General features: G+C 49.4%; 1 protein-coding gene across 1 annotated transcript in view; it reads left to right on the forward strand.

The window, feature by feature from the left end:
* LOC103081133 (calpain-8-like) overlaps positions 1–15761 on the forward strand; it is an 84067-nt gene that overhangs the window by 55737 nt on the left and 12569 nt on the right. The window contains 6 exon segments of the mRNA XM_007454490.1: positions 4033–4250; positions 6096–6132; positions 11442–11454; positions 11457–11509; positions 14021–14078; positions 15608–15672. Coding sequence (XP_007454552.1) covers positions 4033–4250; positions 6096–6132; positions 11442–11454; positions 11457–11509; positions 14021–14078; positions 15608–15672 — 444 coding nt within the window.

Consider the following 15761-nt stretch of genomic DNA (forward strand, 5'->3'; position numbering starts at 1 on the left):
TCTGGCCCCCTCTCTCTCCCCTGTAATCTTCCTGCTGTGACAACAGGCTCCTGCCACGCAGGCCTGTCATTTGCATTCAGGATATCTTGCATTTCAAAGGTGACTGTCCCTTTCCATCCATCAGTGGGCAAGGCTGGCCTGCGCTCCTGCCTGGATGCTGCGGCTGGGGACTTGGGCCACCTGAGGCCTGGCTGGCTGGCTCAGTTCCTGCCTGGGGCCTCTTGGCAGTGGATTCAGAGAATATTGCCTGCGGCGGTGGGCGGGGTGAATGCAAAGACAGCCGAGGTGGTTGAGAGTCCCTGCCCAGGGGGTGAAGGCTGTTGGGAGGCAGATCCCCCCGAGGACCTCTGCTCTCCCAGACAGCCGGGGCCTCTGCATGCGGGATTTTAGCTTTAGATGCAAACTTAGAGGAGTGACTGCAGACTTTTCTACCTCTGCTGCCAATTATAAACGGGGGGGCTCCAGAGTGAGGATGCCAGCTGACCCAAATTTTCCCTAATTTTTTTCCCTCAGAGTTGGCAGCTGCCCACAGACCTAAGCCACAAACAATGCCCTTCCTGCTCTTCTGGTCAAAAGAGCCTGCTTGGGAGGGGCAAAGGTGGGAAAAGGACAAGGGGGGATTGAACCCTCTTCGGAGCCTTCTCTGGCATGGGAGGACTCCCACTCTGCATCTGAGATCTCCTGTGGGCATCACCATTTCCATTTGCAAATAATAGGACCTAACTCTACCTAGACTAGTGAAAAAGGAATTTACCAGCTCATGTCACCAAACCTAGGGAAGGACAGGGATGCTTAGGACAGGTGACGTGCCTGCTCTCAGGACACTTTCTCTTCACATGTCCCCTCTGGTGTCAATGCCATCTTCCTGGTCTGGCTTTCTGCACAGTCTCTCTAATATCACCCACATAAAACAAGGGGGCCCCTTCCCTTAGTTCCAATTTGAAAATCCTAGAGGAGTCTGTGATGGACTCAGCTAGGGTCATGTACCTATTCCTGGACCAATCCCTGTAGCCAGTGGTGATTAAATTATGTCTCGAGTTGAGTGAGACCCCTTTCTGGCCAAGCCCTTGATCTGGAGGCCAGGTCTCTAGGTCTGTAAGATGTTAGTTTTCCTTTAACCCCCAAGGTTAGTACTCCTCAAACATTTGGGATCCTGGTAGATTATACAATATGAAAATAAAGGAGAACCTTTTTTTTCCTTTCGGATTTCTAGGGCTCAGTAGTCCACAGATGGCCTTGAAAATTCACCAATGACTTTCCATTTTCAGAAATGCTAATGACTCTCACTTTAGCACAGAATTCCTCCCAGTGGCCCAGGACTGCACAGTCTGTGGGCCAGATGTGGGGAGGGACACAGAGGCACAAAGGGAGGTCCACGGCACCCTCAGGTGACATGCTTTTGTCTCCTGCCCTGTAGGTCCCCAAAGAGATATGTGAACACCGACGGAGATGTCCTCCTTGGTAAGGAACAGCTGGGCTGCCTTCGTGATGGGCACCCAGTGGCATGTGCTTCCTCTGATGGAAGCCGGTTCTCCCACAAACAGACTCCCACAGGATCCGGTGAGCTGCTCACCCTGAGAGAGCTGGTAAAGACACTTGGGTCCCACCAGCCAGGAAGGGGACAGTGGTGACCTTTGCCCCTTGTGTGCCTGGTGGTCTGATCCAAACAAGATGACTGTAGCTCACTTAGGCTCCTGTTTATCTAGCCGACAGAAATAAAGGCCCAGAGAAGGAAGCACCAACTTTATCTTTTTGGCTCCCAGCTTTTCCTGCATCTCCTCAGTGATTTACAGCTGGGTTAGAGAAGCATGTCATCAGGGTCGTACTTACATCTGGGGTTTCCTGCTGCGGTCCCAGGCCTCACCCAGCTATCCCGGTGGCCTCGTGGGCAGGGGCTGGTGGGGTGCTGTTAGAGTGCCTCATCCATGCAGCTGGCACACAGTCAGGCCCCAGCTCGTCCCAGCCCAGCGAGCCTCTCCTCGGCTGCACGCTAGGGACACCTGGGAGCTCTTAGACATCTCCATGCCCAGGCCAATTATGGCAGAATCTCTGGGGTGATTCCAATGTGCGGCCAAGGTTAGGAACCACTTGTTCTGTCTGGGGCTACCCCAGCCGGAGTCTATTACTCGAATTATGTAGGGGTACGTATGCCCTGCTGTGCTAATCCCTGCTCCCCCCGGGGTTCTCAACCTTGGCCACCTGGTAGCATGTGCCAATGAGGCCCAAGTTCACAGGTTCCAGCCTATGCTTTCTTCCAAGGCTGCCGATCACTGGTCTACCCTGCCTGATGGCTCCCAGATGCATATTATTGGTTATGGAGGCAACAGACAAGAGCGAATGGATGATTTAGAGCATGCCCCTCTTCACTACTCAAAAGTAATTAAATTCAAACATGCATTAAGTCTGATGGATGGTGGCTCCCATCAGAAGCGGCCCGTCTATGAGAGCGAGGTCCTCTGCACACACTGTGGAGCCTCCAGGAGCATCTCCCGGTGCTCTCCGCGCGTCGCTGTGGATGCTGTGCTCTGCAAGTGCCGGTGGCTCTTTGGTCAGCGGTTCCAAGGCCTGGGGGCTCGTGAAAGCACAGGCTGCTGGGCCCCAGCCCCAGAGTCTCTGATTCCGCAGGTCTGACTTGGGGCCCGAGGACTTGCACTTTCAACAAGCTCCCCAGGGGTGCCCATGCTGACCCCGGGCCCACACACTCGTGGCTGGGCCAGGCCACGGGGAGATGTGAGGGCCAGGGCCCTGGTGGCACATGCCTGTGTGGAGTCCCCAGTAGGACAGAGGGGCCCCAGCTCCTGCCTCCGTGCTCTCCACCTCTCACTCTGGCCTCCCAGGTGAGGCTTCTGCAATCTGTCCCGCCCCTGGGTTCCTGCTAGAGCTCAGTTTGCCCCATTCCCTTCCTACCCCCCACCCGACACTTCTCCTTTTCCCCTGCTGGTTGCCTGTTTCCTCCCCTCGCAGTCATCAGGGAGGGCAAGAATGACATTTAGCCCCTTAACACTTGCACTCAGCCAAGGCCTTGCTGGCCATGCCCCCAGCATTCTGCCCAGAGTAGGAAACTTCTGGTGGGGGGGAATCCCAAGGCTGTGGCTGCTCTAGTGCCCAGGTCAGCAGGGGCAGGCTGGGGGGTCCCGCTGTGATCCAAAGAGGGTCGGGTGACCATGAATAGACACTGTCTACCCTGGGGTGGGCAGTCCAGCTCTGGGTCACACAGAGTTCACAGCCCTGGCAGCTTACCAGCACGTGCGCCCTGTCACAGGCATCTTGATGAAGGCTGGTCATGAAGATACAGTGCAATGGGGAGGCTCAATTACAGCACTAATAACACCGGCAACAGTGTTTTCAAAGCACTCTGTAGCCACTAATTAGCCCGTGGCATACGACCACAGCCTCCCTCTCCCTCCAACAAACAGATGGGTCTTGGGGAGCATCTTCCCCCTCCCAGGAGGGCCAGGCCTCCCTCGGGGTGGCCACCCGCTCTGTCTGCCTCCCTGCCCCGCCCCCCTCCCCCAGATCTGATCACCCCAGTCACCTCGCAGAGCAATTTTCCAAGCCAGGCCAAGGTTAGCAGGCCCTTCTGGCTGCTGTTGCTTGGGAACCAGGATTTAAGCCACAGGCCTGTACTGGGAAGCTCAGCGCCACACCCCCAGGTACAGCTGCAGAGTGAGAGTCTGTTGGATTCAATGAGGGTTGATTCATGAGGACAAATATCCAGAGAGAAGCTGAGCACACACACTGAGCACACCTGCTGTCCAGCCCTTCATTTAAGCGGGAAGAGGGCAAGGGGTCTGGCCAAGGTCAGTGGCGTAGTCAAGGTCAGTGCCTCAACCTGGGCCGGGCACCCAGAGGTGCTCTGAATACATTTGATGATGGACACACGGTGAGCTCACGACCGAATCCAAGGCTTCCTGATTCTCAGCCCAGGGTTAAAAATCAACCGTCCCTAAATTAGTGCGATAAAACCCAACTCTGGGGCCTTCATCTTCCAGGATTTCACAAGACATTGACCCTGACTGTTGCTTTGCACAGCTGGAGAGCCACACGGATGAGCGCCTGGGCCGGGTCTTCTTCCTGGGCCGCCAGCCTTCCGCCCGGTCCAGCACCTACGTCAACCTGCGCGAGGTCTCGGCACGTGTGCCGCTGCCCCCTGGGGAGTACGCGGTGGTGCCGTCCACCTTCGGGCCCTTCAAGGACGGCGACTTCTGCCTGAGGGTGTTCTCAGAGAAGAAGACCAAGGCCCTGGGCGTGTGCTTTCCCTCCGGGGTGGCGGGGTTGACGGAGGGACCTGGCTCCGCGCAGGTGCAGGCCCTGTCGCTGTGCGGGACCTACCCCTGGCTCCCAGAAGAAATTTGTAGAACACCATAGATCTCAAGGGTCCTTCACTAGGTGTCCCGCTACTGCCCCTACACGTTGGTCTGTAGGACATGGGGGGAGTTTTCCTTAAAAAAGGTCAAGGCTAGAGAGAAAGGGCACCAGTAACAGCCTGCTTAGAGCGTCTTCCTCGCAGCGGGGATGGGCACCTCATAGAGGAGGATCTAGATGAGAGCACCGCCTCTTCCCTTACGCACACCACACACACACACAACGCAGACATACACACACACAACACAGACGTATACCATACACATCCACAACACATACATACACACACACACACGACACACAACATACAAGACATACACACACCACAGACATACACACCACATACACAGATCACACACAGAACACAGACGTATACCATACACATCCACAACACATACATACGCACACACACGACACACAACATACAAGACATACACACACCACAGACATACGTACCACATACACAGATCACACACAGAACACAGACGTATACCATACACATCCACAACACATACATACACACACACAACACATGCTACACAACATACAAGACATACACACACCACAGACATACGTACCACATACACAGATCACACACACAACACATGCTACACAACATACAAGACATACACACACCACAGACATACACACCACATACACAGATCACACACACAACACAGACATATACCATACAATCCACAACACATACATACACACACCCAACACGCAACACATACTACACAACATACAACACATACACACACCACAGACATACACACTGCACACACAACACACACACCAGACATACACACCGCACACACAACACACACACCAGACATACACACCACATGCATACATAGACACACCACACACACCACAGACATACACAACACACACACCACAGACATTCACACACCACACACCACACATACTACACATACACACCACACACACACGCCATACATACACACAGACCACATATTACCACACACATATATACCACACACACACCACAAGCAGACCACACACACCTGATATACCTTACACATACCATACACACACATCACACACACCACACATACATAACACATATATAACACACACATATACACCACACACGTTCCACATACCACACACACACACACACACACACACACAAATACCACACACAAGGGCCCCACACATTGTATAAACCCCCCCATCCACCACACACTCCACACACACACCATAAATATACATCACACAGACACATGCCATACATACACACACACCACATATATCACACACACACACCACACTGCACCACATAAACCATGTACGTGTGTACATGGATACATGGGCTGTGGGCTTGGTGGCTCATTCCTCAGACACCATTTCAATAGGGATTCACATAGCTGGGTTCCTAGGGGAAGATGAGAATAGTAACTGGGGCAAGGTGGGGAGAGAACTCCCCAGGAGAGTGGTCCACCAGGGGGAACATACTAGATTCCATGAGGCACCCAATGAACTTGGCAGTTTTTGTCTCTGGTGAAAAACTCAGTGTGGGGGGGTGTTGGGGAGGTGAAGGGAGGGATCCTGGTTCAGTTTATGCAGTTTGGTGCTAGTAGGAACTGAAGGTCTTGTGTAGGAATCCAATCCCTCAGCAGAGTTAAAAACTTCCTAAAAGAACCTAGGCATTAGCTATATGTTTGACTTACTCATATTTGTTTTTTTCTTTCTTCATATTTTAGGGAAATTGGGGATGTAGTAGCTGGAAACCCACATGAGGTATGCCGCATTTTAGTATGCCAGCTCTGACACTGATGTGTAGCAGTCATTTGGGATTTCTTATTGATTCATAACTGCTCTTTATATATTGAGGATGATAGCTTTATTCATCAGGGCCACAACATTTTCTAGGTCCTGGCTCTTCCTGATGAAGATGAGATAGACACAGCACCTGGAACCCAGGCTTTGTAACACATTCCTACCCCGTAGGGGGAGTCTGAGTGTCCCCCACATTCAGGCAGGTGGATCCTCAGAGCACTTGCTATGAGCTTGAGCACTTCTGGGTAGGATGGAGAAGGCGATGGGAGAAAGAGATCTCGTCCCTGCTCTTAGACAGACCTCCATCCAGTCTTTTAGACAAATGACAGAAGCATATGGAAAAAGATGAAGGGCAGCTCATGACAGAAATGGATCTAAGCCTGTGTGAATGTAGTCTGGGGGTGCTGGAGTGAGCACCTCCTTTGGGAGGCTCCGTGGGGGAGGTCATTTCAGAGCAGACTTTGGAGGAAGAAGTGCACAGAGTTTGTGGGTTCACCTGCCTCACTCCCTCTACCCCTCCCTCCCTGCCCTGTTTCTCAGATACGGTGCACAGAGGCAGCACGTTGAGTATGGCTGTTTTGTGAGGGGTAGTGGTATTATTTGGCATATATCAAGTCTTTAAGCTCATATTTCTGCAGATGCATGAGGAGGTGCCAAAGATGGACCCATCTTGCCCTGGAGGCGGGGCAGTTATGCCGTGAGTCTGTTAGTTAGAAAACGTGTGCCCCACTGTCTGTTCCTTCTCATTCCCATTAGTCTCTGAACTGGACTTGGTGCCCAGTAGTTAAGCTAATGGTCAGTAGCGGCCCCTGCCTTGAGTAAGCTGCAGTTCCTGGCACCAGAGGCCCTTTCTGTGCTCCTGCCGCTGGGTGGTCCCAGCTGGTCAGAGCTCTCCCTCCTGCCCCCTTCCCCTTCCCCATTGCAGGTAGATGCCAGCTCAGCCTCTTCCCTGCCCCCCAGGCCTTGTATCTCACAGTAGCTGCTCCTCCTAGTGGTCCCAAGTGTGTTAGAAAGGCCAGTGTGCCAATGTGGAGGGTGTGGATCTGAGTCCACAATTCAGGTGGGAAGAAATATCCTCCCCCACCCCCCCGCTTTTTTTTCCCTGCTAAATCAACTTAAAACTGACTCTACCATCATCAAAGATTCTACAAATAATAAATGCTGGAGAGGGCGTGGAGAAAAGAGAACCCTCCTACACTGTTGGTGGGAATGTAAATTGGTACAGCTACTATGGAGAACAGTATGGAGGTTCCTTAAAAAAACTAAAAATAGAGCTACCATATGATCCTGCAGTCCCACTCCCGGCCACATGACCAGAGAAAACCTTAATTCGAAAAGACACGTGCAACCACAATGTTCACAGCAGCACTATTTACAATAGCCCAGACATGGGAGCAACTCAAGTCTCCATCAACAGATGAATAGATAAAGAAGATGTGGTATATATGACGATGAAATATTACTCAACCATAAAAAAGAATGAAATAATGCCATCTGCAGAAACGTGGATGGACCTAGAGAATATCACACTAAGTGAAGTAAGTCAGACAAAGACAAATATAATATGACATCACTTATATGTAGAATCTAAAAAATGATACAAATGAACTTATTTACAAAATAGAAACAGACTCACAGACATAGAAAACAAATATATGGTTACCAAAGGAGAAAGGAGGGGGCAGGATAAATTAGGAGTTTGGGATTAACAGATATACACTACAATATATAAAATAGGTAAACAACAAAGGCCTAGTATAACTATATTCAATATCTTGTAATAAACCATAATGGAAAAGAATATGAGAAAGAAAATATATACATATATTCTTTCTCATACTCTGAATATATATATTTGAATCACTTTTCTGTACACCAGAAACTCACACAATATTGTAAATCAACTACACTTTAATAAAAAAAACTTACTAAACTCCCATTTCAGGAGTTCAATCTCAGTCATTGTCAGGGTGCACCATCTCCACCTCCCATGGTCTTGGGGTTTTCTGAAACACCAGAACAACAGGAAGTCTGTACCAGTCATGGGTCTTCACTGTTCTCCCTTAAGATGCCCACTGTCTCAGCTCATAGGTTCCTTCATGTCTGGCAGCTCTTGGGCTTCTGTACTAGGTCTGTGGCTTAGAATCTTTGGTAAACTAGGAGTCGCCAGGCCTAGGGGACAACCTTCCATTCTGAGGTCCCCAGAGCATCATGTATGGAGCCATACAAGGGTTCCCATATTTCAGGGCCCTGAACACTGCCAACATCTTCTTGGTCTCAGGGAAACTTGGCCTTTTCTCTTTAAGGTACCCCTCCCCCTGACACACACACACACACACACACACACACACACACACACACACACGCACTCCACAGGGATAATATCTTCAGGGGACTTAAGACTTTACAGGAGACAAGAAGAGCCATTGCCCTTGCCTTCAAGAACTTGTTTTCCTTCCTCCAGAAATCTCCAAGACTTGGACAGCTGGACATTTAAAAGGCCTGCTTGGAATGGGGGAGGGAAAAAAGAAAGCAATTGAACAAACACACTAGATAGGGTTGCAAAGATGCTGTCAACATATAATATGACAACAGTAAAATAATACCTGCTTTTGCCAGGTTGCCTTACCATTTCCAAAGCGTTTTCATGTATATTTTCTCAGAGCAACAGATAATTCCACTACGTTAAGGTCCTTGAGAGCAAGGACCATGTCTTGTTCACCACTACATCTCAGACACAGATATAGAACAGTTCCCAACATGTGCCAGGTGTCCAGTAAATATTTTTTTGAAGGAGTGAACGAACTGAAATACTGTTTGCCAGACCATGTATGCCATCATTTAAGAGCATCTTTCTCCCTGGTATCCAAAAACTCCCGTGTGCAATGACACCCCCTAGTGGTGAAGTGCCAGCTATGTACCCGTTTGTGCCTGTGTCCATTTTTTCTTTCACTTTTTTAAAATAAATTTTTATTGGAGTATAGTTGCTTTACAATGTTGTGTTAGTTTCTGCTGTACAGCAAATAGAATCAACAATACATATACATATAACCCCTCTTTTTTGGATTTCCTTCCATTTAGGTCACCACAGAGCACTGAGTAAAGTTCCCTGTGCTATGCGGTAGGTTCTCATTCATTATCTATTTTATACATAGTAGTGTACAAATGTCGATAGCAATCTCCCAATTCATCCCGCCGCCCCCCTTCCAAGGGGGACTTGAACTTTTAATATGCTTTGATATTGCATGTTTTCACGTATAACTTGTGTAATTTTTATAAGTACAGTATTTGAATATCTGCATGATTCCTAGGTAAGAAGACCATAAAGTTGCTTTAATAGAATCCTCCCTATTACTGCAGTTGACGTCTATAGCCAGGACCTTCCCAGTCCCTGAGGGAGAACAGTAGAACTGGAAGGCAGGAATATTAAGGCCGGTGGTGTAGAGCTGGAGAAGGTGGGTCTGAGCAGCCAGATCAATCTGCAGCCCTGAGATTTATCCTTATTGAAATGTATAGCTCTAGTCTATTTCTTCCTTTTTTAGAGATTTTTTTTTTGATGTGGACCATTTTTAAAGTCTTTATTGAATTTGTTACAATACTGCTTCTGTTTTATGTTTCGGTTTTTTGGCCACGAGGCATGTGGGATCTTAGCTCCCTGACCAGGGATCAAACCTCCACCCCCTGCATTGGAAGGTGAAGCCTTAATCACTGACAGCCAGGGAAGTCCCTCTCTCTCTCTCTCTTTCTTCCCCCCTCCCTCTCTCCTTCCCTTCCTTCCTTCCTTTCTTTCCAGTTCATACTTATTTTCCCCCAGAATAATAGAATATTACTCTATGTTCAGAATCTGTAGACTTCACACTAGATTCAGGTTATTGTATATTTTATTACACGGACGATATAAAGCTTTTATTCTACAAAACCACTTTAAAATCATACATGTGTGATGAGAAGTATTTATCATTTCTTCTAAAATCTTTAGTTGTATTTTTGGATTTACTCTTCATAAATGTAAACAGTATGATAGGCATTAAAACCCTTGTGTTATCGACGAGGAAGCAGATCCCTGGCGAGGTTGAGTTGCAGTAGGATGCTGAGAGCAGCTGCTCTGGGGGTCAGACTGGTGGCTGGTGAAACAGCGCACAAGCTTGACTTTGAATCCTGCCTCCACCATGTACCAGCTGTGTGATCTTGGCCTGTTACTTAACACTTTTAAACCTCAGTTTCTCCATCTGTGAAATGTGGATAGCAATGAGACCAATCTCACAGAGTTCTCATGAGTATTAAATGAACCAGTCTATGGTTCATTACTACCTGACAGGTAGTAAGTGCTCAACAAAGGTAAGTACTATTTACTACCGCTGCTACTCTTAACAGTACAGTATCATTGGGCCAGATCAGGCCTTTTGCACTTTCCTGAGTGATGGTTTTGGAAGAAATTGACTTGGTTTTCTGAAACTCTTCAAGACATCTGGGAAACTTGTGACTTTTCCTCTTCTATCTGGTGATGACAGTTGAGGAGTTTCATTCCATTTTGCAAAGAGCCCATGGTCATATCAGAAAGTCTCTGGACAGTCATTCATATAATGATTAGCGATTTTTGAAGGACTTTGACACACATTAGTTCTCATTTGATTCTCAAATGACCCCATGTAACAAGCCTAGTTAATTTAATACTGGACTTGAGGAAATGGATGTCAGAGCCCTGAGATGGAGTTTCGTAATTGGTCAGTGCGGTGTTTGAACTCCTGTCTTCTGGCTTCCAGTTCTGCTGTTTCCACTAGGCTGTGATTTTAACTCCTTTTTAATCATGTTGCTATTTCAGAATCTGGTGAAAGCTAAGAAAACACATGTTAACGTTACTCCCAATTTTCATGCAGTATCTGAAGTTTACAGACCCCCTTGAAGGTCATCAGTGAATCTCTTTTAGGAGCCCACAGACCCAGACTGAGATTCTCTGCTGTCAGTGGTGCCACCGATCTCTGAAAGCGATTCGGGGTTGAAATCAGAAATTCAGGGTTGGTGGGGATCACTTCCTCACATTGCTGATAGAGGAAGCCCCTAGACCCCTGGACCTTGCTGGATGGAGAGCTCCTGGGGTCAGGACCTTGGACCTCTCCTGTTTACTGTCATGTGCCCCCATCCACCCAGTGTCCGACACACGGCAGATATGCGACAGATGTAGTGAATGACGAGCGAATGAATTTTAAATCTTTGTCTTTCACTATCCTCAACAAGTCCCATCTTAACTTTGCAATTGCCCTGCCTTTTAGCCACACCCCAACGAGGTGAACAAGAAGACAGCCAGCTCTGGAGCCTGTTTGAGAAGCTTGCAGGGAAGGTGAGTAGAGGGCATAGACAAGCTCCCAGACAGGCAGGAGAGTGCTCTGGAAAGCTCAGCTCACTTGAGTCTTTCCCCTCGCATCTCCGTGAGTATAAATGATGAGGCCACAGGTCTCCGGTCCCCCAACTCTGTCTGTTGCCACTTTCCTGTCTTAAACCTGAGAGGCCTTTCCTGCACTGCTGGGGAGAGGAATCTTGGGACCAAGGCCATTTTTCTTGCTGTGTTGACTGCTTTTTGAGAAAACAGAAAATCCGAATCTCCAGGTCCTGCCAAAAGCCTTTCTGTGTATAAACTGGCCCTGTTGGATCAGAGCCCTGACTTTATAAAAAGAGGGGAGGCAAAACTTCCCTATATCAATATCCTTCAGAGATGAGAGGAATCGCTCAGCCCAGGTGGCAGGCGGCTCAGTTAACCTGGCCTGGGATTAGTGTTCACTGGCCCGCCACCCTGCCTGCCCTCAGGGACACCAGCGGAGCTTGGGCTGAGGAATTCAAGTTGGCCCAGGTGCAGGCACCACTCAGGGGCACATGGAGCCAGGGGAAGATGCTGGTGTGCCCCCTGCTTCTTCCCTCCCTGTCCTGCTGACTTATCTTATTGTGATTCCAGTCCTGTGAGGCCATAAGTCAGAGCAGACTCAGGACTGCAAGTGTCACAACTGGCCCCATAGATACAGTGAATGCACTGCTCTTTGAAGGATAATAAGGTTTGCCAAAGGGCCTTGGAAAGCAGCCGTCATCTTGGGCTGCCGTAACAATGTACCGCAGACTGGGAAGCATATGAAACAGAATAAACAGAAATTTATTTCTCACAGTTCTGGAGGCTGGAAGTCTGAGATCAGGCATGGTTGGATTCTGGAGAGGGCCTTCCTCTAGCTTGCAGACTGTTGGAGTCTCACTGTGTCCTCACAAGGTGGGAAGAGGGTGAGGGATCTGTCTGGGGTTCCTTTTATAAGGGCATTAATCCCACTCAAAAGGGCTTCACCCTCATGACCTAATCACCTCCCAAAAGTCTCTCCTCCTAATACTATGACATTGGGGATTGGATTTCAACAGATGAATTTTTGGGGACACAAGCATTCAGTCCATAACAGAAGGTAAAAACAATGCTCTCCACCCTGCAGGGAAGCTCAGAGCCACTTTCTAGACTTAAGGATAGCGTAGAAGAAAATACATCAGAATCCTTGCAGAAAATAAAACCTGGGAACAAAATTCCTTTATATAGCCATTAGGAAAAGCTTTGCAAAAATGAGTCAATCTGTGTTTTAGATGGGCGCTCAGACCAGTGTTTTTGCTAACAAAACCTTGTTGCCTTAGCTGCCAAGGGACCATATTTTATTTAGAACATCAAGGCTGATAACAAAGTAAAAGTTCCTATTTGTATAGTTCTTCACGTACCTTATCTTTTCTCTCCTGCCTGGTGGGACAGTATTGGTCACTGTCCCTGCTCTGCGGGTGAAGGGTCAGGCACAGAGAGTTAAGGAGCTTGCTGGGGCACAAGGCCCGGTGAGGGACAGGCCAAGATCTCAACATCCCATTCTTGGCCTGGAGGCTTTTCAGAGGGTCCCCAGGTCTTATTATTGGGAGTGACCGTGCCGTGCTTGAATGAGGCCAGCTGTGCTCACAGGCAAGTCTGCCCTGTGCAGCTCCCACCTCCCTGGTTTCCAGTAGAATAGCCTGGGCCTGGCTGGTGGAGGCGGGGAGAAGTGGGGCCCCATGGGGACAAGGGATAAGACCACACCTCACCAGAGGAAGTGACTTGGCTAAGGTCACATGGAGAGTAAGGGACGGAGTCACGACTGGAACCCAGATCTCAGTCCAGCATCCCTTCTCTGAGCCTCATTCATCATCCTGCTCGAGGTCTGCCCTCCAGCTCAGAGTTAAGGGACGAATCGTCCTGCTGGCTCAGTGTTTATCCCAAATGCACGTGGGAAATCCTACTCCCCTAAATCTCTACTTCCAGTTTGAGATGGGCTATGCGTGAAATAGCAACTCCCATAGGTGCAGTGGGGAAAGCGGGCGCTTTGGGGTGAGACAGTCTTAGGCTTCTGCCACTGGTGGCTGTGAACCCCCAGCAGTTATATGACATGGAAATGACAATTACATGGTGAATGTATATAGTGTTTAGCAATCACAGTTTCCTTAACTCTCACATGGGTGCAGAGATGTTGTGAGGGTTTGAGGATGTCCCACATCAGGCGTGTGGCCCATCAGCACTGCCTCCTATTATTTTCTTGCCATGTCTTGGTCTTGGGTTAGGCAAGCCCGGAGAAAGGCAGCAGGCACCGTGTGCAGCCTCCTGCAGAAGGTGTACCCCGCTCACGCCATTAATATACACTTCCCACCCGGCTACGGGGGCCCCAGAGAAACTGTGAATTGGAGTTTTTTAAAGATGTCACAGCCTTTTAAAATCATAGAGTCAGTGGACCTGGTGTCTGACTCTACATGAATTTAATGTCTTGAAACGCTTGTCAGGGCCTGACGTGATTTGCATTTGGGTTCCTATTTCTAGGATTCTGAGATCAGTGTCAATGAACTCAAGACGGCTCTGAATGAGGTGTTTTCCAAACGTAAGTTCTTCCTTGGGGCTTTTCAGGAAGTCTGGGAGCCTAAGACAGATGCTGGGGTGGGGGTGGCGTAAGGATGGGTGCAGGCACTGGGCCAGGGGCACTGCAGATGGGGACAAGGGGCCTTTGGCCTCTGGCCCGGGGCCCTGATTCCCTCTGGGCTGATAGAGCGTCCAGCAGGTGGGAGAGGCTGGAGCGGGAGGGGTGCTGGGCCGGATGAAGGCGGGGCTGGTGCTGGGGCCAACCGGCCCTGCAGGAAGGAGTCCTGAGTCTTGGGAGGAAAGAAGTTGGGCTGAGAGTAAGTGAAATTTTCCCGCCAAATTAATAACTTTGATACAGTGGGAAACTGCGCAGCTTGAAGATCTTGTTCTGTAGTGCATCCCTGGGGAAAGCGTGTGGAGGGGAGGATTCTGACTGTCCTAGGTCGTGACAGTTCTCCATCTTTAGACTTTAGCAAGCCCCAGCGGCTGTCAGAGGATCAAGCTGCACCCAGGTTGAGGAAAGCCTTGCTCCTTCCCTCTGAACCGCAGCCCCATGTAAGCTGGCACGGAACTGGCTTCTTGTTGGGCCCAGGGTCAGGCTTCTGCCTGGTTGAGTGATGGGCATGTCCACCCATGGCAACAGGACAGGGGGTAAGCATGCAGGATGCAGGGGCAAGGCTGGGTGTGAGCCCCCCCGGGGCCGAGCAGCTCCCCAGGGCTCAGAGCCCAGGCGCAGGCTCAGAGACACCCCACCCTGCTCCAGCTCTCCCTCCTGCCTTGCAGAGAAAGAGCCCAGGGAAGAAGAGAGGATTTGCAGGGCCTTTGGTTCCTTCCTGCCTTGGCTCTCAGGTGTGGGCAAGGTGAGTATGGAGCCAGGGATGGCTGTAGCTCCCAGGAGATACCTGCAATTTAGCAGTAAGGATAACAGCTGCCGTTTGAGAGGCTGTGTGTCGTGGTTGAAAGCTTGGGCTATGGAGACGGGTGGCCTGCGTTTAAATCCCAGCTCTGCCTGGGTTGTGTGATCTTGAGCAAATTATTTAACCTCTCTGGGCCTCAGTTTCCTTATCTATAAAATAGGGATGAAAGTATCTACCACATGGGGTTATTTGGAGGATTAGGAGTACAGGGTTTGGAACAATACCTAGCCAATAAAAGTTAGCTGTTTATTAAGAACTTGCCATATACCAAGCACTGCGCTAAGAAGTTCACTTACATTTTCTCATTTTAGCCCCAATTAGCTTTGGGGGCAAGTACTGTTCTTATTGATGGAGAAGGAAACCAAAGCTCAGAGATGTTAGTTTGCTGAAGTCCCGGTGGCTTGTGAGTAGCAAAGCTGAGGTTCAGACACTGAACCCCGATGCCAGTGCCCACCTGTACCACCCCCAGGGGGCCCTGCCCAGGAGCCTGACGCCATGCTCTCTCCTTTTTGTGGCGCTCACATCTGGCTCTGTACTCTGGCTGGCGTCCTTGGTGGCTTCCTACCAGGGAGGTTATTTCCCCTGCCTTCAAATGATCCTGATTCCCTCCCCTCTTTTCTATTTAAATATTTAGGAACAGACATCAAATTCGATGGATTCAACATCAACACTTGCAGGGAGATGATCAGCCTGATGGACGTATCCTTTAAATGTCACATTATTTTTACTCTGATCCTGATTTTCAGGACTGCTCCACCTCTCCCAGTGAGATGGAGGCAAGGGAAAGA

Source organism: Lipotes vexillifer, unplaced genomic scaffold (genome assembly GCF_000442215.2).
Source record: "Lipotes vexillifer unplaced genomic scaffold, Lipotes_vexillifer_v1.1 scaffold634, whole genome shotgun sequence".
NCBI classification, from domain to species: Eukaryota; Metazoa; Chordata; class Mammalia; order Artiodactyla; family Lipotidae; genus Lipotes; species Lipotes vexillifer.